This window comes from Aythya ferina (genome assembly GCF_964211825.1).
Source record: "Aythya ferina genome assembly, chromosome: 20".
Classification (NCBI taxonomy): domain Eukaryota; kingdom Metazoa; phylum Chordata; class Aves; order Anseriformes; family Anatidae; genus Aythya; species Aythya ferina.
In genome coordinates, this window is record NC_140318.1 from 2,922,318 (window position 1) to 2,944,582 (window position 22,265).

Below are 22,265 nucleotides of genomic sequence, written 5' to 3' on the forward strand. Positions count from 1 at the left end.
ACCCCAGGATAAGCCCACAACATGCAGGGCTTGGTTTTGTTTTAAATACCGAAGGATTCGTAACACGGGGAGGATCAGTGATGTGGACTTCTTTGCATGCCAAAATGCTCTTTATGTTTACAAGGATGTGAGTGAAATAAAATGTTAATGCTTCAAGCCTGATCCAGATTTTCTATTAGAATGTTGCTGCATTTTTATAAACAGCTTGGTTGCGAATTTCACTTCCATCTTAGAGTGTTTCCAGTTATCAAAGTTTTTTACAATAGGAGGCTTTTCTTAACCCCCCTAAGACTGGGTGAAAATCTCATCTTTTATGTCAGTAATACATATCTCCTGGTCCTGGGTGGTTGTTTGAAAAGGCAAAATCACACAGACTGATTTAGAAATCACATGGCCATTAAAGAGCTTATTCATTAAAAAAATGAATAAAAAAATGTTTTTACCCCAATCTTTCCAATTCTGGGGACTGATTCAGACTCCTTAGTAGCTACCAGAGATAATTTTGTGAAATGGTATATTTAGGATAATCCTGTGGGTGAAAGTGCCATTGTTTCTACAAGGAAGTTTTATTACTTGTTTTAAGCAATGTAATAAAAAAAAAAAAAAAAGGCAACTGAACAGCTCTTCAATAGGTATACAGATAGCTCATCATTTTCAACAACTAGATGAGGATGTCCCCTTAAATACAAAGAAATAAGGTAACCTTATACAAAAAAAATTACAACCTAAATCTATTGATGCTTAGTTGTCTGAGTAGTTTCATTGCTAACATTCGGGCCATTCTGAAGTACAGGAATCTGTTGCTGTCAGGAAGTATTTTCAATTGGTGCTTCAAACTGAACAATGTTATTGCCATTCTGCTCAAGGACTGACCAATGGTAGTGATCTGAAGGTGAATAAAAAGTTTGTTCTGATCTGTTTTCCCTCCTCTTGAACACAGTTTTCCTGACTGTGGCTATTGCCAGATGCATTTCTTGTGTTGTGACATCCTGCATCAAAGAAAATACCATCTGGCTAAACTTCATGTCCTCTTACCTTATGATGAATGGCATTTTACTGCATACCCAGATAGCTTCAATGTTCATACACTCAGTCTTCTTTTTTTACAGAATGCTATTTATTAAATCACTTTCCGCTGCACCTGCAGAATCTCAGTAAAGCCCTGTAGAATCTCTGTGACATGTAATTAAAAAAGCTGGGCTAAAAGTCTCATTTTTCTAATCACTCGAAGCTAGGCAGAAGCACTTACTGCTGCTTTACTCAAGGACAGCTTTTCCTCTTTCTGCCCATGTCAGCAATCAGTCCAAAGCAGTCATTACAAAACTACATACTTGCAACTTTGGATAGAAGCACAACTTTGACTGTGTTGGATGTATATGAAGATGGGTTGAAAATGGTGCTGAAAGGCTGCTGTGGAATGGAGCAGCAGATCCAGGAGTACATGACCCTTGTGATACCCAAGTCAGGCAATCTTTCTATCTCCAAAATTACTGCACTGTCTCTGTCGCTTTATTATTTAGTGATGCTCTTCAGGCAAGGGATGAAATGCTATAGCCATTGTTTGTTCGTGTGTAGGAACAGAGCCACAGTGATTACAGTGAACGGAGATTCAGAAACAAGGTTTGCTAACTCCTGACCACAACTGAGATATGCAGCACAAACAAATAGTGTGGCTGTTTGGCCCTTCTCTAGCAAGAGCTGAGCCAAGAGCCCTATTCAAGAGACTCTAAACTTGAAGGCTGTACTTGTTTACCAAGGAAAATCAATGGGCTCATCTGCATTCTCGAGTACCTTGGAGAATCTGGATTTCTGTACCCACCGGATCAGTCTCCTCTCTCCTCTCTAAATACAGCTGGCATCCCACTTGTCACCGAAGAGTGGCTGCTTGCTAAACTAGGGATTAATGCGGCCTGTGCTGCTCTTGTCCTCAGCATGTTTTGTGCTTACATCTAAATCCTCCAGTGCATAGGGTTGGCCAGAGTTCAGCTTCCAGCCAGATGTTGCAGCACATGGCAGTACGCCTCCCTGCTACTGACCCTTCCCCGCGGGGCATCACATACGGAGCAGCCAAGCAGCTCTTGCCACAGGCTGATGGGGGAGAGATGGGCCTGAATCTGGACCTAACCGGGACCCTGAATGTCCATGAAATGTTTCTTCTATTTCTCACCAATTATAAAATTCCCTCAGTCCACTGCACTTCTAGTATCTATAACAAAGCCCCAGCCTGTATGGCAAAGCAACACAGGACACAACAGAGCAAGAAACACTCCCTTCTCCACATGCTTTGCAGTGGTATTTTACAGGTAGCAGCACGTTACGGGGTAGTGGCACAGAGAAGGACCAACTCCTGACTTCTGTGCACACACGGGAGGCAGGATGTTGTTCAGCCAAGCTAGAGCAGTGCAAATGCAGTTTGTGAGGGTGTGGAAAGAAACAAGTTCATAGAAAAAAATGGTGTCAGAGGAAGTGAGAGCGATTCTCAAGAGCAGTTCTGGTGCTGCCTGTCACAGTCACGAAGCATCCTGTGCTCCAGCGCTGCCCTCATTGCAGGCTGCTTTGGAGTTGCTCACCGAAGCTCCGCCAGACAGAAGCTTTGTAAACCAGGAAAAATAACGCAGTATTTAGTAAATAGAAGCAAAACACGAAGAGCTCTCTCGTCTCTAAACTATCAATCAGAGGACAATTAGCTGAAACCATGCTGTTAGCCATGCTGATGCCATTAGTTTAATCATTTCTCCCTCTCCTACAAGCAAGAAGGCAGCTCCCTCTAGTGATACGAGAAGGTAAGCCAGTCAGCAGCTAAGGGGAAAGATGTTACATAGCATTTTTTTATTTTTATTTTTAAATCCAGGATAAAATTGCGTTTTATTATAATGGATAGCATTTCATTTGGTTTCCTAATGCCAATTACTTTAAACCTGTAGCTATGCTGAAGATTAAACACTTAGAAAATACCTGTTTAATAAGGAATTTCAGCTTATACTTGGTTGTCTCTCAGGTACTAAAAAAAAAAAAAAGTGTGTGGGGGGTCTGGCTTGCTGAAATGAACCTTCTGGTTCATACTCCAAACATAAGGCTGTAGGAAGGGCATAGGCCAAATGGTTTTAAAACCACCTCATTCCCTTATTTAAGAGTGACACAGAAACCTGGGTGCTGGGACTGTATTCAGGGGGTGTGCTGCAGTTATATAGTTATAAATATATATAAATATATATATATAAATATAAATAGTTACAAGTATTTTGTGAATATCCACTTCTTGTACCATTTTGTTACGTTTGAAATTGCAATTTGTTATTCTGCCAAGTGTGTTTACTGCAGGAACATCTAACGTCTTTGGCACAGCAATTAGTGGTTAGGTGCTGCATGTATCTTTTAAATGTAAATATTTATATTTTGCGTCAGATGTATAATTACACATCATTATGCTGCGTGTGCACGGTAACTTCTGGGCTCCGTGAAAGAGAACGGGATCAGCTGCTGGCGTGATGCATCGGGCAGACAATGCAGCCCCGCAGCTGAACAGCCGTTCCCTGATAAGAGAGGAGAACAGATCCACTTGTGACCCATATTTCAGAGCAACATTGTCTTCAGGCTGACAGTTCTGTGCCTCATCTGCAGCAACATGGCCCGAAGTGGAACTGCTGGCTTGCAGTCAAACCTGGGTTTGGACTCAGCAGCTCCTACAACTGCTGAGGGAAGGGACAGGGCTCTCCTGGCACAGACACCAGGCAGCAGCTCCTATTGTTCAAGTGCTGAGTAGGGTATTTTTGTCAGATAGCTGCCAGAATTGGGGGCTTTAATTATTAATATTCAATAAATGCAGTGTCTTTCACTCACGGTGAACACTTCAGACAATGGACTTGTGTCCGATTGTGTAAGGTACCCTCGCAGTCCCCGGGGGCTGGGGAGAAGCAGCGTAAACAACGCTGGCTTCTCCACCACCTCAAAATCCAATATGACTTATAAAATGTTGTGGGGAAAACAATGAAGAATCCTTAATAAGAGCAAAGGCTTTTTGTAAGTACCCTCTTTGAGGAAAGGATATCTGAGCTTGTTCTTTTGTCTGGAAAAGCCCTTAAAACAATGCACCATCTGCTGCCATTTGGTGGAAGCGAGCAGGGCTCTCCAGCCAGAGCAGGCCTGCACGCTGCCGTTTGCTGCTTAACCCTTTGGACAACAAAATCCCCTTGTTTCTATGCAAATACTTGTTGTCAGCAGCAGTAGCGATGCTTTGCCAGCCATGTGGGATTCTCGAGCATGTGTCTCCATTCGCCCCGCAGCCTTTGTTAACCCTGTGAATGTTCTGAGCTGCCCCTTGCTGTACAAGGAGGATCACGTCCCACACTTATCTGATGTGTTAATTACGAGGAGTTCATTGCAAAGTTCCTTGAGACCTTCAGAGGAAGCTGCAAGGGGCTCTGATCTGGATGGGGTTTGTTCCATTAGGGGCTCTCTGGGGCTGTCCCTGTGTCACGGCACAGCAGCCACTGTGTGGTGACATTCTGGTCAATTCCACATTTTTGTCTTTATTCGTTCATCTCCTTCAAAATCTGGAATGCTCACCGGCTCCTTGACATTTCCCTCCACCCCCCAAGTTTTTCAGTCGTGGTCTGAACTTTTAGCAAGAGCTCTCTTGTAACCAAAGGCTACTCATTCTCCTGCAATAGCACAAGAAGCACCTGGGGAGGGCACGGAGCAGCCACCACACTGACACCGTGGGGAACGCCACCTTACCAAAGTCCTGCTTGAAGCCGTCTCGAGTCTTTGATCCACTGGTTGGAGCGGCAGAGAGCTGGGTTCTGAGGCCATCCGGTGTCCTCAGGCTCTCTGGAGGAGACCAGCAGGTAATTCCCTCCTGATGCTGAACTTCCAGGATCGTCTCAGGCCAGCGGTGGTTCCTCTGAGCTGTGGGTTCTCTCTGCAGGCTGTGTCAAGGCAGCAACAATTACTCAGAGATTTTTTGAGGTGATGCACGACCATAAGCAACTGTTGAACTAAAGGATGGCTATTTCGTTTTATCAGATCTATCATTTATTAAATTTTGTTAAATGGAAACGGAAGATTCACTGAAAAGTCACACCTGCCCAAGTACAAAATCCCCTTTCTTGTGCTTTGATATTGTCAGGAAAGCTAAAAACTCTCTTCATTACCTACTCTAATTACTGCTCTGAAAGAGATGGAATTATTTTTCAGCCTGGTGGAGAGCAGAAACAACCTAGCTTAATTTATTGAGGCTGCATTGTATAATCTGGGCTGTTGCTAGTACTTGGTTGCACAATCTAGCTCTGAACCTCGGCAAAGTTTTCTGAAATCTTTTTAGAAACTCCCCAGAGTAACGCTCGCTGGTCCACTGCTTCTGGGACTTGTGCTGAGCATGGTTGTGGCCCAGCTGAGGTTAGTTATGGATACACACACTTCAATATTCCAAAACAACGTCAGCACCAAACCCCACAGTCCCGACAAATATCGCAGCTAACCAGGTTTACTTTGTTTTGATCTGTAACTATCTGAGCTTAACTAAAAAGAGGAGGAAGGAAGGTGTGAAAACGGGCATTTGTTGATCAAGCCTCAGCTGAAACACAGGCAAGGACCCTGGGACACGCTGAGCTGGTGACAGATGTCTTCTTTTTATACAGAAAAATGAATGTGGAAATTTTTTTAATCAGCAATCAGCTTAGGGAAATCTCATTTCATTTTTCTTGTTAATAAGCTTTTCTTTGTTTTTCGTGACCCAGAAACTGCTAAAACGATTAGAGCAGTCTCCACTAGCACATCTTGGATGTAGTCTTCAGAAAGTGGAAGCAAAGGGGGATGAAAGAGAAGAGATAAAAGGGATTTCTTACAAAGCAATTCTAATATTTGTCAGGCAAATATGCTGAGCATAGTTTCTGCATTTGTGTTGTGTTAGTTTTTCAGACAATGCCACTATTTCTTTTGGCTTTCAAGAAATGCCTTCTTCTGGTTGGAAAGCCTGATGTCAAGCTCTGAATCCAGCCCTGCCTAGGTCCTGGGGAGACTCCTGCTAACATCAATGGAAGTCAATCCAGTTTCTACAGAATACACCGTGATGATACAAGAGTAGCCAGCAACCTCTCTCCTCTGAACACAACCAGCTCTGCAGCCGGCAAAAACCTTTGCAACTGCCAGATGAGGCTCTTTGGATTTGCACCAACCAAAGAGAAAGCATTACTGGAGTAGGAGGCAGCAGGAGGCAGAGCTGAGGTCCCTCATCTAACAGTCTCAGGACATCAGGCCTCTGCCTGACTGCTGCTTGCTCTGCCTTGGGCTGTGAGGCCACCCACTGCAAGTTTAAAAATGAACTTATGGCAAAAGTGCTGCGATCTCTTTGACTCTCTAGGGACGCAGAAAGCCACTTCTATAGGTAATTGAATCAAAATAAGGATGAAATTGCATAAACATTTTCTGGCAGTTTGGAGAATTCCCATCAGTGAGTGATTTGCATTAACAACAGATCTCCGTCAGCCGCCCCTGCGGACGGCCGAGCAGCCGTGCGTGAAATGGGAACATTTCTTATGGAAAGATGCACCTGCGGGATTTCTTGCATGAACATGAATCACTGTTTTCACAGATCTAATTAAACATGTAAACACAAAACTGTGCTGTCGCAACTGGCTCTGCTAGGATCATGTTCAAGAGCCCTGATTTTGTAATGCAGGATGTTTTGTATTTGTGAATGAGGCTGGCAAACAGTTTTTAACAGGTGGCTTTGTTTAAATGAAGTGTTGAAGGGAATATGCATGCAGCCAGCTGCAGACACGTAACTCATTATCACTGGTAGCAACAGGGGAAGTCAGAGCAGAGACCCGACTCAGCTGCTGTTACTGTCACGTTTTCTAACCTAGCTCCTAGCTCCGTTGGTGATGTGAGTTACAGGAATGGGTTTATCAGTGGCTAAGAACAAGGCACTCTCCCTGTTCAGCAGCACAATCCTATGAAGTTTGGTGTGTTAGTCAAGAAACTGGCTTCTTTCACTCTTTAGCATGCTGGTGCTCCTTTAGCGTGTGGCTTTCTGAGCAGCTTGTAGATATATGCCTTCAGCAGGCACGTGAACTGGTTTGTATTGGAGGAACCTTGGGAATCACTTGGTTATGGGACCTTCACATCGTCCTTACTGTGTGTGCTTCCTGCTGGTGTGTGCAGGACTCTCATCCCATGAGTGGTTGTGCAGGTTCCAGGATTAGGTATCAAGTTAGGATCTAGATCCCATGCATATAAAAGCTCAGGGCCATTCAGAGATTGGCTTTTGCTCCAAACATTTGTACTACCTACTTTAACAGTACCTAAGGAAGTGTTAGACACGAGGTGATCCTTCCTTTATATCATCTCCCTGCTGTCACTACTGCATCAGAGGGAGTCCTCAACTCACAAGGAGATGAGTCTGGAGCTGTTTGCAGTATAGCTGCACTTCCCACTTCTAAACTCTAAAAACAGTGATATTTTATCTGCAAGTAGCTCTCCTCATCTTTTGAAGCAGCACTCGCAGCAGGGTTGTGATTTATTTTTTGGTAGGTTTTTATTGCTGATATTTTCCTGCGGTGCTCTAAGGACTTTGTTTGACTCCACTGCTCAGACACGCGGGAGCTCTGCTCTCTCGGTAATTGCACTGCTCAGGAGATCAGTGCAATCTGTCTTACTTCTGCTTTGCCTGATGCTTGTCCATTACAACTGCTCCCGTGGGGGCCCATGGAGGGTCTGCACCTACCTTCGATTACTGTAAATTAGAGCTGCATATAACCATGCACACACCATGGAGCAGCCTGGTGAGGCAGAGCCACGTTGTCCCCACCTGTGCTGGGGTCCCACAGCACCAGCACCTCGTCCTGCTCTTCGAACGGGAAGCTGGGGACATGGGGGGCAGTTTGCTGCACGTATGTCCTTTTTGGCACTGCCTGCCCAGGCCATATTTAATCTGCTAAAGTTCAGGGCTTTATTCTTTGAGGGAGACCTCTCTGCAGGGAGATGTGTGGCTCCTGGTGGGACTCTGTCATTCTCCAGGGGCTGGACAGGGACACGGTCTGGTTTGCAGCCTGTGCCTTGCTTCTGAGCTACCAGCTCCCCTGTAACCAGAGACAAGCCACCCGGGGCAGCTACACAGATATTGCTTTGCTCTCTAAGATACAGGTTAATGGGAAGGGTTTTCTATCAATAGCCATCTACATTAAACATTTAATTAATGTTGGTTGACTGAAAATAACCTCCATTAATGTAGTTCTTTTCTCCAAACTTCCTGTTCTGAAACAGATTTTCCATAATTATCATGCTCTATCATCCTGTTCGAGGCAGCTCAGAGTCTGCGGGTAGGTGTTGCTGCACATACACACAATCTGTGCAGCTGCAGCAACCAGATTTTTTTTACCCACTTTTTGAGCAAAGTGAGTGAAAACAATCACTATAAATGAATTTATAGTATTCAGTTGATTAAATCACTCTTTAATCCCCTGCAAAAAGGAGATCAGTGGAGATTTAACTAGGTACTCATAAAGATAATCAATTTATTCTTCTGCCGGTGCCATATGTTGAGATAGTGAGGTTTTTATTTTACTGGGGAGGGGAGGGAGGCTAGATCTACACGTGGCTTTTCAAACACCTTTACACGACAAGTGCTTTATTGTTACTCGTGAATGGAGTCATAGAGCAGAGCAGTGTACTTTGAGCCCCCTTTATGGCTCTGGTGTTTCTCAACACAGCAAGTATAATGCTGACAGAACTGCATTCGATATATTCCAAGAGCCATCTTCTGTACCACCTCTCCAGAGGTATTTTATAGTTTAACAGGAAGGTTTTTGAGGAGGTGCTTCCCAACACCTGACGCACTAGTCAGTACTGATTTGGTCAGGTAGGAGCTCTACTACGCCCAGATCATTGGCATGGGGTTGGTGCAGGTTGGTATAGGGTTGGCATTGGGTTTTCACCTGGCAGGCAGCCCCAGCAGCCCTGACAGTGCCTGCAGCATGCCCCCTGGTTTTCACCACCTCCTTGCAGCTCCCCCTGCTCAAGATGGGGTATACAAAGGCCGAGCTGCCCTGTGCAGATGAACAGAGCCTGGCTACAGGAGGGGAATCTCTCCCTCAGCCCCCAGCCTCCTTACACAGCTGGGTGGTTGCATCTAGGGCAAAACCTCTGTAGGGGAGATCCATCTCTCTAAAAAAAAAAATAAGGCTGAAACCTTCCTATTGATCTTCCATCTCTCTACAAATAGGTGGGTCCCTCTTTCAGTATATCTTGTGTCAAAATCTGCCTACTTGGCAATTCTCGGGGTAAGGAGAAAAGAGCAGCCTGGCTCCGCGCTGAGCTGGTGCTATTTATTTTAACTGTATGTGTATGTGGTGTGTTTAGCAGAGAATAATATTTTAGCAGAGAATAATATATCCAAATTTGTTTACCTTCTAGTGAGGAATCCGTGAGATGGAAAGGCTGGGCTGGTTATTGGCTTTTCATGCAGTAGGCTCGTGTCTACCTCGGAGCCTTTATTCATAGGGAAACCTTTTAAAAAGACAAATGAAGGCATTTAATAAACATGCTCTTTGTAGAAATGAAATGTTCAAGCTTTGGCACCTATTCTCTGCCTGCTTATGTGCGAGCACTTAACTTCCATATGGCTTTTCTTATCCACACATTTCCAAGTATGTCAGGTTAGGCTTATAACTCCTTTCTTACTGCTGGGAAAGCCTGGGCACCAGAAGGTGAAGTGATGTGTCCAAGTCGGCACTTTGGATACAGCCGAGAGGACCCACTTCTCAGGGATTTTCCCAAGACACAACGCTTTGATTAGCCTTCATAGTTTCGAAAGAGCTGGGCTATGGTATGGGAGTATCCCTGACACATCTTACCAACGTTATCTACCTTTCAGTGTGCTGCTCACGTGTTCCCCAGGGCTGAGATGCCTTGATTTTATGCTGTGGGTGTTCCATGGTAATTCCTTGCCCCCAGCACTCCCCCCAGACAAAGAAGTGGGTATTTTCTTCTGGCTGGCCTGGTCCGCTGCTCTCTCAGTGCCCACAAGGCCGATCCTGCCCAGTCCATGAAATGCTCTGTCTGAAGACACACATAACTCAGCAGGATCCGGGTCTCCCAGAAGCATTTGTAAGGTCATGGTCCTGTCTTGCTCATCCTTGGAAGTCTCAGGCTCTGTGACAGAAGACTTGTTGAAAAGGTCCCAAGTTGTCTCTGCTGATGTTTTGTCAGCAAAGTCCCTAGCCCTGCTTGTTGCACTGAGTCTCCTGGTTGACATCTCAATCTTGTCTGCAAGTTCCTTGGATAGATTGTGTATGGCTTTCACTCGATCCCACTTATTTCTGTATGGAGAAGGACCAGAAACCGAGCCCTTGGAGTCCAGTTTTGCATCTTTCTGAGGAAGAGAAAAGCTGAGAGGAGGTATAGAGAGAGCTGGGGGAGAGCAGTCCCCCAAGTCTTCACGTTTCAGAGGACTCAGGAACCAGCATTCAGATCCCAGTGCTGCTGCAGAAGGTAATGTCTCTCTGTTTTTAGGTGAGAGATCTCGTTTTAGAAGCTGATCCCTGTTTAAATAAAAAGCAGAACTGTCAGGTTATAAAACCAAATAACGTTAGGTTTTTGCACTGACCAGTGTCCTCAGCTAAAGCACTTCACAAAAGAAAAAGAAACATATTTCCCTGTCTGTAAATACCTTTGTCACATAATAGATTCAGGATGGAGCTCAAACTGCTGACAAATAGAAGGGAGATTCAGAGTTTTGCCTCATGCTGATAAGGAATAATTATTTAAAAACACAAATCATAAAAGTAGGTTGAAACTGGGCTTTGCACTGGGTAGCTCAGGCAGTGCTGGTAAACCAGAGCACACAGAGGCCAGGTAAAGCACCATGCAGGTTCATTTAATGCGTTGGCAGAAGGAAAAAAATCCTATTTCACATCCTGAAACACACAAGCTGCGTCTTACAGAGCTGTAACTGCTTTGGACTTAGGTTCAATGAGGCCTGTTTTAGGGTGAGATAAGAGAGTAAATTAATCCATTGCTCTGTTTCTTAAAGCTTTCAGCAGAACTCTATGAAGAGTCTGCAGTGTGCTGAGAAAGAGGCTTTCTAGGATGCTTTTAACATCTGAGTACCTGTCTCTGTGATCTTTATTTAGTAGAGTATGGGATGTTTCATCCACCCAGGCCATGAAACTCCTCTCCAGGATTCCACTGCTGGTTTGCTTCTGAAACAAAAGTGACCATTAGTGTAAGCACTAAATAACTGGGCAATAAGAACGGTATTTGGCCTTTGTTCCACTTAATAATCGCTTCATGTAACCGGAAAAATGCACGAGCCAAACAACAAACCTGTTCTTTTAGCTAAAGCAATTGAGATTTCCAGGCTTTTGACCCTGAAGTCCAGGGTTCCAGCCTTACTAATGAGCACAGCAGTTCTTGCTATAATTAGAAGTCAATTGCTCTGTTTTTCCAGATAAAACTTTCTGATGCTTCAGAGCATTTGCATGGAGTGTTTCGTGTCCTGATTGGTGCTGCAGTGATCAAGTTTTTAGGGTTTTCAACCTGCCTTTCCTTTATGACTTACCTGCTCAAGTGCACACCCAGGGCTTTGTGTTGCAGCAGCTGTTCCCCCGCTCAGGCTGTGTGTCTGGTCTGAACGTGTTTTCTTTCCGACAGCTTCTCTCTGTTTCCTGTATACTTCTTGCAGCCTCTTATTTCTCATTTCCATGGCTTTCATCAGAGACTTTTTCTCTTCTAGCTTTTTTTTCTTTCTCTCTTTATTCTTTCTATGAATATATTCCCGAACAACTTCAGGGCTGTAGGGGTGAGGTTTTCTAACATTTACCCTCCTCTTTGAAGGGCATTTAAGGTTTTCTTTCTCAGGTCCTTTCTGCAGAGGGCTGCTTGAGCCTGTCCATCCCTGAGGAGGTGTGCTTTTTCCTCTGCTGCACTTTCCAGAGCTGCCGGGCTTGGCTTCAGCCTTTATTAACGAAGCTCTTATCTTGTCCTTGGTGAAGGCAGGGGGAGTCGTGCTCTGAGCTTCAGGTGAAGGAGAACGGATCCCTGGATATTGCTGCAGAACTTCTGCCTCTGCTCTCACAGTGTCTTCTGGGAGCCTGCTACGTCTGTGTTCCTCCTGCCACTGGCTTTGCAGATGCAGGTTGCTGAGTACTGGGTTCGTATCCTTGGTTGGTGCACTGCTGCTCCCTCCAACGGGCCTGTGGGGGGGAACTGTGCAGCTTGTGAATTCAGGGCTTTTCCCCGCAGGTTCATTTCCATTTTCTCTAGAGCTGTTTCCCATTGCTGGAATTGCTGCAAATCCTCGCTCAGGCTCTGTGGAAATGATTGTGAAATGGCAGTGGTGTTATCACTCCAGTGATGTATCAATTCCTGTATCTATCACATGCATCTCAAAATCTGCTTCCTACCATAGGTCTGAGGACTGCTGTAAAATGTTCTATAGTCTAGATGGAAGACAAATCTCTGCTAATTTTGAAGTGGCAGTGTCCAGTTATACAAATGATGTGCAGTTTGTGGCCAGGGAAGCCATACAGCTGAGTCTGGCAAACCAGCCTGGCTGAAAAGCAGAGCTTTTTCTGTTTGACAAGTGGATTATTGCTCGAGTCTTTAAAGATAGGTGCCTAGAAGAGCCCTGAAACCATTTATTTCAACTAGATTTAATAAGTGGTCCACTACTTTTTTGTTCACGTGCCAAAACAACTAGCATAGTAGTGAGAGGCAACTGTACCCAAGGTGTTTCCAGTGGTCTGCTCCTCAGCTGTGCTCTGCAGCTTTGGAAATGCAGGGGGTGGACCAAGCAACTGCCTAGCTAGCTTCTGACCTTCTCTCCATGCAGAAGTACCGGGTAGCTTTGTATCTGAAACAGAGAACTTAATTATTAAACCCTCACATGTTCTTTGAATGAAAATTACAGCTTTATCATAATTCTTTTTAATGGTGATGTCCAGAAATCACACTGAAGATGTGGGGAGATCTAAAGTTTCAGTCAGAGTAAGTTAACAAAAAGTTTTTAAAGCACTCAGACTTACAATTTATACCATTTATCACTTGTGTCACATTCATACAGTTCTTATGATCTCTACTCAGAAGCCAGTGAACCCCAGAGTCCTCAAAAACAAAAAGAAGAGGTCAGGACACAAGCATCTGACAGCATCCCTCTGCAATGGCAGCTGCAGACAGCTGGTACTTGCTGGGTTCCAGCAGATTTGAGAACTGGAGGGAGGGGATAATGAAAATATGATTTTCCTTGTGATTGCATCAGCCTAACTAGGGTGAACTAATTCGTTTTTAAACTGGTGAGAATCAGCAGGATGCAGCGTGGAAGAATCAATGAGCAATACAGGACGAGGGACCATGTATAATGCAAAAATAAACGCTGCAGTATGCAGCACAAACAAATTATTCTTGCTTAATAGGTGGTGTCACATAATAGACAACATTTATCACCGTTTTACTTCATAATTTCAGATTGCATTCACAGCATGCCAATACTTGGACTGGCATGATTATCCATCTATTGCAAACACTTCTCGAGCAGCAGGTGACAAAACAGACACTTCTTTGGTATTTGCAGGGCAGCTCCCTCCCCCCTTAAGTTTTACCCTGGCTAAAATATTCATGCTTTTTAGAGAAAGGATTGTACTCTTAAATAGTTACCAGCCTCAGTTCAGAGATGTGGATAAAACCAACTGAGTCTGGCTTTCCTGGCCTCTGCTCAGCAGCTGTCTGCATCCTGAGCTGTGTGCGTACAGCACCGCTGGGAACCCTCTGCTGGCTGTGGGGTACTTCTGGACACTGGTTAGTGGGGTTGTCCTTCGCTTTGTGCCCACAGCTAGAAGCAAGGTGACTTCTCCACAGCTATCCCAAACCGTGGGTGGAACTGCCAAAATCTGTTGGGCTCAGGCAGGCTGAGATCCATCAGTGTTTTTAATTGAGCACCTCGCTGTATTGCTGTGTTTCCTAGGTTAGCGGTATTTAAAATGCAGGAGGATGCATTTATTTACTGTGCTTAGTTTCTCAAAATGCAACAGACAAATTAATATGCAGCTCTAATGATCTTCACTTCGCCATCTTGTCTGATTTCAATTAAACCTTTTCTATCTACAAAGTATTTATTAACTACTAAAAATCTATGTCAAAGTTCAAGTACAGCCTGAGTTTGTGATGAAATCACTCACTAGAAGGAAATCTTTTGATTTAAATATTCTCCTCTTTTCTTCTACCTTTGAGCAGATGAATATTTTATAGCTGTTGTGACTTAATTTTTTGTTAACTACAGCAAATTTATAATTCATCAAATTCCTGAGCACTCCAGCTCTGACCCCTGACCCCTCATTCATCTCCTCGTAGCCCTGCCTCGGCTCTTTCACTGACAGAAACTAATAGCCAATAAAGACACCATGACACTGGCAGTTACAATGATGAATGTTTCATGTGCCATGGTCTTATTATGACCCACTCTCAGAGGAAGATCAAGCCATTTTTCAAGCAATCCATTAAAACAAAAAAGGAGGGAGAGGGAAATTATTACATATTTCATGCATTTTAAATAGTACTCAGGTAGCAGGGTGCGGGATGCAGCTCTGCTCATAATTTCATCTGCATGTATTAGATAGCTCGGATTTTTTTCTTTTTTGTTCCCAGAAGTTGCAGATCTGGTTCTTTTGCCAGTGTAAAACACAGCTGCTTGGGGTGAACAGCACCCGTAGCACTTCCACTCCTTGCCTTGCTCCCCCAAAGTTTGAACGCAACCGTTTCCACTGCAAACTGCTAGCATTAAATGGGTAAAATTGCTCCAATAATTCAAATCTGCACTTAGAGATACCCTTCATGGATGCTAGTGATTGGTAATCCTACCTTTCGGTGGCACTGCTCATTCATTAGCGAGCACAGGAGGGAACAGGTGACAGACGGTCCTTCCCACCTAGGACGTGTGGCTTATTTTTTATTTCTGATTATTTTTAATCCTGGCAGGCCTGGAATTCAACTGCCGCAGGCAATGGCATGACAAATTGTCGGAGGTCACAGCGGCTGGCTCTCAGGTAACGCCTGTGGGCATCGGCATGGGGCCTGCGACAAATCCTTTACACAGGGAGAGCCCGAGGGAGGGTCTGTGGCAGTGACTTGCCAAACTTTACCCAAAAGCCAGTGATAGCAAGTGCTAGCAGGTGGCTGGTCAGACACCCTCCCTGAGGCCTTGGCACGCTTCGCATGCAGCTAACCCAGAAATGAAGCCTCATGTCCTCGTGTTGCCCTTGCTCATCTTCTGCCTCCTCAAACAAATGCTGATTTTTGTCTCTCTCTGGTTTTGTTACTTGCTGGATATACCAGGCTCTGGTCCCTGACTGGGTCCTAGGATTTGACACTATTTAATAAGCAGATAAATATTTTGGCAGGTGAGTATCTAGCTGCTGTGACCTCGGGTGGTTTTGTCCGTCGGTCTGTCATTTCTCGTGATTTTCATCCTTACCTTTACTTGCTGCTGTTCTCTCCAGCTTGGAGGATTTGGGTGAAGGCTGCCTCTGGCTTTGTGCTTGAATTCTCTGTGCTGAACTTCTCTCCCTTTGGTCTTCAATCAGGAGGGGAAAAAAAAATAAAATAATTAAAAAAAAATAAATCAAAGAGTTAGTGTGTAGGTAAAATTAAACTGCACACTTGGCAGCTGTCCCCAGCAAACCAAAACTGCGACACAAACGGCAGCTTTTAGGTGGCAGCTGCAAGCCACCTTTTCTTTGCCAGCTGGCCTGCTAGGAAGAACAACATTTCCACTTTCCCTGCACATTGTGCTGCCTTCCCGGGAAGCTGGCTGAGAGCTGGAGCTGTCCCAAGCTGCAGGGGTGGATGAGGGGGACCCAGTCCTGTTTGCTCACAGAAACAGGAGTCTCTCTTGACACTCAGCAGAGCTGGATCAGGCACAGAGGAAGCAGCACTCAATTTTTCCACAATTCTATGATTTTTTGTGGCACTGGAGGTATCCCAGCAAGGCGAGCATTGGCCTGGATCCCCAGGGTTATATCTGCTGCCCCATCGATGCATACAACAGGGTGCTGCACAAACAGCCCTGACCCAAGAGGCACATCCAGCGGGTGCCGTGTGGCACCTCTCCCTTTGGGGTTTCTGGAAACCTGTGTGTGCTCCCAGAGACCCCAGGTGAGCTCCGTAAAAGACTTCCACATGTCACTGTAAAATGTGGTTTGGAGCAGATCTAAGAGAAACACCCTGGAAGCTGATGGTGTGTGACAGGGATCATAGTACCCAATGAATTAACGCTAATGCTATTACAGCAATAAGATTTATTATGCAGAGCTTTTCAGCTCGTCTTCTCTACTCTGATCCAGCCTCAGTAATCCTGAGAGGACTGCGGGCAGGCTGACTGGGCTGGCCCTAGGGCAGTAAGTACTTGCTCTTGAGTCCGTGCATTACTCACAGCAACCTGAGATCTTAAATTATGCTAAACTAATGTGACAGCTGTAGATGAATGGCACTCCGGGCCCAAATTTAGCAGCAAAGCAGGATAAAGAACTCCGATATTTGCTCTCAGATCCACTACTTCCACTGAATGATCTGCTAAATCCTCTGTAATGCCTCTGAACTACACAATTCCTGCTTTAAATACCTGCGATGCCTCCCCATGCTGCAGTGCTCTTATTTCCCACGTGCTTATGCCACCCATTCCGTGCTTTATATCTGGCAAAAGCTACAGTGTGCAGAGGTGTGGGAGATGGAAGCTCCATGCCACAGGGTAAGAAAAGCCACTAAAAGACCTCGGGAGCACAGCCACCAAAGGGCTTCTCTCACAGAGCTTCAGTGCCAGCACCAGGCCACTCAGTGCCGTTGTGTACCTGCTCCTGGGCAAAGAAATGCAACCAGGGATGAAAAAGTTGCTGATGCAGGTGTGCTGTTTGCGGTGTGCTTCTCTGCAGGAAAGAGAAGTCAGTGTTTGGGCAGAAAGGGGAGGGAGGAATATTTTTGCAGCAAGCTCTTCACTATTATGTGGAAAGAAATTAATAAATTTGAGCTTGCTGTAAATCCAGAGAGGTGAGGTAAGCAGGTTGGTACCTGTAGCACGGGGAGGCTTACAGCTCCCCCAAGAGCTGCAGAAATAAAGGGACTTATCTCCCAGACATGGCTGCTGCCCAACGCGTAACTAAACGTGGGGTGGGAGCCATGGGGTTTGGTACACAGCTGTGCCAAGGCACGGATAGGTAAGCACACAGTCCCAGCCTTTCTCTGGAGATGCCAGACCCCTACTGACCTCTGCAAACAGGAGCAGGAGGAGCCGACACCACCGTGCACACCTTCCTCCTCATGGGGCTCTTTGGTGGCAGCCCCCCAGCACACACTGCAGCCTGGCACTCCTGCGCCTGGGATGCCGCTTGCTGCTTCTGCTTCTGCTCCTGGATCTTCTTCTTGAGCTGCTCTAACTTCTTTTTGGGTGATTTTTTCCACAGTTCCGCCAGCTTCTGATCGCTGGGCCCACTGCGTGGTGCAGGGCTGTACATCCGAGGTGTGCCAGCCGTGGGCACAGGAGCTGAGAACTGACTGCTCCCTGCTGGGGAGGGAGCTGGGTGATGCGGGGAGCAGGGAAATTTCCCCTTCTGCCCTGCATGACTTCTCGAATCCATCTGCTCCCTGAAAATGTCCCTTCTTGCTCTGCACAGGCTCATCGCAGGAGACCACATCCCACAAGGGGCTGAGCGTGGGTGTCCCCTGGAGGACAGGGGGGCTGTGCTGGGTGGGATGGGGCTCGCTGCAGGGCTCTCCTGGAGACAGCTCTGTGACCAGGCAGGGGAGAGGATGGCACAAATCCCTTCTCTTAAGAAAAAGAAAAACGAGACTGAATGAGTAAGGTGAATTATTAAATCATCCGTTAGATTGCTAACATCAGCTGAGTTTCTAGGCATTCTGCTGGTGGTCTCAGTGTCTCCATGGGATCAAAATTTAGTCTGTTACCATCAGTTTGGCAAACAAAGATAATATTGGGAAAGTGCAAATGGAACCATGGTCTGATCAGTTGTTAGCATGGGCTAAGGCAGGTAGATAATGCAGAGAACTGATGGCATTGGCTTGTTGGTCAGCATTTATGAGGGTGAAATGGGGCTAAACTTTTTCTGAAGTCCTGCATCGTAGAATTTTAAATCCCTTTCTGCGTGCCATTGCCTCTCCATCCCCCAAGTGCTGAACATTAATGTTATTACTTACCTGCAGGCCAAAGGAACCTCATCGCTCTTTTTCTCATTCAAAGCTGTTTCATCTCTGCTTCTCTTCCCATCTACAGTGTAACAACATTATCTCAACAGTAGCAAGAAAAGTTTCCTTAACCATTAAATTAAAATAGTTCATTTTATAGGGACTATTCACCAAAGGAATTTGGCCCGTTGGGCTTCCAGGTATGATTTTGTTGTAAAAGTTTCTGTGTACACTGTCTCCATGCCACCCAGGTCCTCAGGGCAGCCCAAGGACTCGGTTACTGGCTTGCACAGTGAGCTGCCTTTAGGAGCTTGTGTCCCAGCTACCTGGGCGACACTGCAGCACATGGCATTAAAATGTGCTCCAACAGGTCACGTCGTGCCGCGGCATTTAAACCCAGAGACCAACCTTCATCTCATCTTTCCTTCCTTAATACAGATGGTGTGAAAGCAAGACAAAAGATTCACATGCAAAACCACAAGGCCCAGCAAAGCCTGTAGCAGATCAGCTCAGCATGCCTCTCACAGCCTGAAGCAGGGGGCAGGCAGCAAGCTGGCCTCAGGAGCATGACACGGAGCTCTGCTGTGCTGGGAGGAAACAGCAGCCATCAGTACTAAGGGCTGGTGGTTAAACTGTTCCCAGCCAGTGAGCCAGCTCAAAAACAAATACCCAGCAGATGCAAAAATAAGTACAAGTGAGGTCTGTTCTTGTCATTAATTCTTACGTCTCGTGGAATTTGGTTAAACTTCCTGTTTTTGTTTTTTTGTTGTTGTTGTGTGGTTGTTTTTGTTTTGTTTTGTTTTGTATCCCATTTTGTCTTTTATATATTATTTTAAACACATTGTAAAAAATAAACAAACAAGATGCTGCATATACATCACTTCAGTTATTGATAGGAAAAAAAACCCTCTGAGGTAAAGCACAAGCAGCTTTTCCTTTGCTGCAGCTGCTGGGTGTTGGTGCTGCATCTTTTGCCCGAGCTCTCTCCAGCAAGGCAGGACTCCTCGGGCAGTGTGAAATTCCGGGAACAGCAATAGACAGCTGAGGAAAATACACACTTTTTTTTTTTTCAGTAAAGAGAGCCTTCCACCATCTCTGGTCCCCTTCCCATCCCAGCAGCACTGAAGCAGCCCCCCAGCCTCAGCAGTTTCCCAGGAACTCAGAACTCACCAAGGCTTTTTTCACACCAAAGCTTTCTTCTGGCTGTCTGCAATTTGGCATGGCTCCACGTTTGATGATACAATTTGTTTTCAATCCTTTGTAGCTGTGAAAAGACAGATTTCTCCTTTGAAGGGAGACATATGTTTTTTTTCATGGTAGCCTTTTGCTGGCACACACTGCTTCTCTGATTAATTTTGCAGCTCCTAGTTACTCTGTAAATACTGGCGTGTCTGAGCATGTTCCAGGTGCTATTTCCTACGGCTGGAAAGAATGCAATTGACTGGGAAGATAAGAGATGAAATCACCTCTCTCCCCATTATTTACACTTTGCATGTATTTGTGCCTAAGGTTTTTACCAGAGCCCTTCTAAGGGCTTTTAAAAATGTCTTGAGCTCCAAGCAGCTCAAGCCAATAGCGACTTCAGCAGCACAGTATGAGCATCAGGCCGTGCAAGCAACACTGTGTTTGGGTAATATTTTCTGCTCATCCACATAACTTCAGGGTTATGATTGCATCTGAGTGTGCCTGATGTAAATATTATTGTGTTTCCTACTAAGAGGACAATAAGACAGGGAGAATCCAGAGGATGTCCTGGCTCAGTGGGAGTCAGCTGTTGTTCTGCTCAGGGCTTCAACCACAAGCAAGGCAAACCTTTACCTGTCATCATTCCTTTTGAAGAGTTTTGTGCAATTTTGTAAGACTCCTTGCTTTTCTCTTTATCCCTTTTGGTCAGTTGGTGAATGATTAAAGAGGTTGTATGTTTGTTGCAAAAGGAAAACAAAATGGCATGTTTCCCCTGCTTTCAGATACACTATCTCCATAAAAAAAATCTGCTGAGGGAACGCATGGGGAGCTGGCAGGGAGCAATAAAGCTTTGTGACAGGTAACGCTCCCCAGATCACACGTACCACTTCTTTGGCTTTCTGAAGACTCTTCCAAGCCAGGACCACATCTGTGGAAAACAGGAGATGAAAGCATGGTTTAACATCTCTTCACATCTGTCTTCACTAGAGACAATTTCCCCTTGTGCCCAGCCCTGAACAGATTACAGAGCTGGTGGCTGAAACATGGAATTGCTCCTGGAAAATTGAGTCTGGGCTGCGTTTGTATACGTCGTGTATTCAACGAGTGCTCAGCTCCGTCAGAGCTAATGCTCTTAGAGCTGCGTTACTGCTTAGTCAGCAACATCTCCTCTAATATTAGCTGGTAGTTTTGCATGTATTTAAGAAAGACTGAGATGAATTTTCCCATTTCCATCCTACTTGGTACAAGTTACTTACAAAAAAAAAAACAAAAAAAACAACAGGGTTACTTCTGAGAGTAAGAATGGCTTATTACTCATGTCTTTTTTAAAGAAAAACAAACAAACAACAGCAACAAAGCAACACATCAGACAGAGAATCTCCTGCTGCAAACTTATTGCATGCATTCAATAGAAATTGAGTCTTGGTGACTTCAGGCTGAGGAAGACTCAAAGAGCAGGTCCCGCTGATAGAAAGGGAAAGGGGAGTTAGGGTATTGCTGTAAGAGCTGCAAGCACAGTTACAAAATTGTCCAGCACTGCCAAACTTCAAAATATTTCCTCCATTGTCATTGAAGACATGCATTAAACTAAACACTAAGAAAATCCTTGGTTTAAAATAAAGTTTTGTTTGAATATGACTGTGGAGAGGAAAATGGAAGCCCATTACCCACGTACCTGCTAGAGGAGCTGATCCTCCAGGTACAGAGCTGCTAGCCATCCTTCAGGTGTGCTGGAGTTCTGCTTGCTTGACATTTGTGGATGAAAAAAACAAACAAACAAACAAAAAAAAAAAAACAAAAAAAAAAAAACATGCAAAAGTACTACTTATTGCTGCCCTTTGAGAACAGGCTAGGTCTTTTTTATCCCTCTCTATATTTTTACTCTTTAATCTGTAATTGCTGACTGCTAATGAAGACCCTCATCATTTACATTTCTGAGGTTGTTGCAAGTGTTACCTGCTACCATTAATTTTCTCAGCCTTGTGAAGGAATCCCGGGGGGAGACAGGCATATGACACAGCTGGTAAATGACATAGTTATGCTGGGATCTCAGGAGCCGTGTGCTCACTTGAGACAAACAGCGTATGGCCAGGGGGTCGGGTCAGCTCCCTCCCATGGCCCCATTACTGCCTGCTCAGCACTTACCTTTTGTAGCCTCACCCATGCAAGGAACAGCGTCTCCACTTAGGAGCAGTGCAAAACCACCTAGAGGAGCACTTTGGAGATGATCTGTGGAGGAGCTGAAACCTTTCTTATGTCCAAATCCAGAAGCTGCTTCCAAAGGAGGGTGTGAGAAGGAGCTCAGCACCAAACACCCATCCTCGGCTCCTTCCCGGCGCTGAGCCACCTGCAGGCACCAGCTCCCTGGCACCAGCTGGGAATGCAAAAGTTCCTCTGAAACCAGGCCAGGCCAGTGCCTGCCCTGCCCCTGAGTGCTGGGAGGTGCACGAGGCCATCCAGAGAGCCCCACCAGCCCTGCCAGCCGTCAGCCACCACCACACCTTTGTTTGGGCCTCTCGGTGCAGGGTAACAGCAACGGCAGCACAGGGAGAGGCCATCAGGAACGGCGAAGAAAACAAACAGCAACAAGAGGTGCCTGAAGGCTGATCTCAGCTTGCAAACTTGCAGCGAGATGCCAGCAGCTTTCTTGACAAGCCCTTGTGTCCTTCCCAGGGCGTCTGGCATCCTGGCGGCGATGGGTCCCGGGGCTGGATGGCTGCAGAGAAGTGAGAAAAGTGGTTCAGGAGCAGTGAGTCCAACCCAGGGCCCAGCTGGAAGCAGCTCTGGGATGGGGAAAGGACACAGTGCCAGCACAGGGGGAGAAACCAGCCGTACCCAAGTCCTCGTCCCAGGGCACCTCTCCTCACACCCTGCCCTCTGGGCTGGTCCAGCCT

The 22,265-nt window shown here is 45.6% G+C and overlaps 1 protein-coding gene across 7 annotated transcripts in view; it reads right to left on the bottom strand.

Moving 5' to 3' along the window:
- The window catches only part of CCDC187 (coiled-coil domain containing 187), a 40,731-nt gene extending 18,972 nt beyond the window's left edge, over nt 1–21,759 (bottom strand). For 3 of the 7 annotated variants that reach the window (XM_084494628.1, XM_084494624.1, XM_084494630.1), the window contains exons 1-13: nt 21,517–21,755; nt 21,047–21,116; nt 20,256–20,299; nt 19,357–19,450; nt 18,199–18,268; nt 17,252–17,811; nt 15,467–15,565; nt 12,725–12,853; nt 11,561–12,309; nt 11,110–11,201; nt 9,868–10,541; nt 9,408–9,507; nt 4,738–4,928 (exon numbers count right to left, since the gene is read on the bottom strand). In XM_084494628.1, coding sequence (XP_084350754.1) covers nt 4,738–4,928; nt 9,408–9,507; nt 9,868–10,541; nt 11,110–11,201; nt 11,561–12,309; nt 12,725–12,853; nt 15,467–15,565; nt 17,252–17,811; nt 18,199–18,268; nt 19,357–19,450; nt 20,256–20,299; nt 21,047–21,089 — 2,845 coding nt within the window. In that variant the 5' untranslated portion in view covers nt 21,090–21,116; nt 21,517–21,755. Of the gene's footprint in view, nt 1–4,737; nt 4,929–9,407; nt 9,508–9,867; nt 10,542–11,109; nt 11,202–11,560; nt 12,310–12,724; nt 12,854–15,466; nt 15,566–17,251; nt 17,812–18,198; nt 18,269–19,356; nt 19,451–20,255; nt 20,300–21,046; nt 21,117–21,516 lie in introns of all 7 variants that reach the window. The other 4 variants (XM_084494625.1, XM_084494626.1, XM_084494627.1 and 1 more) reach the window with 4 other exon arrangements.
- Between the last annotated feature and the right edge of the window lie 506 nt (nt 21,760–22,265).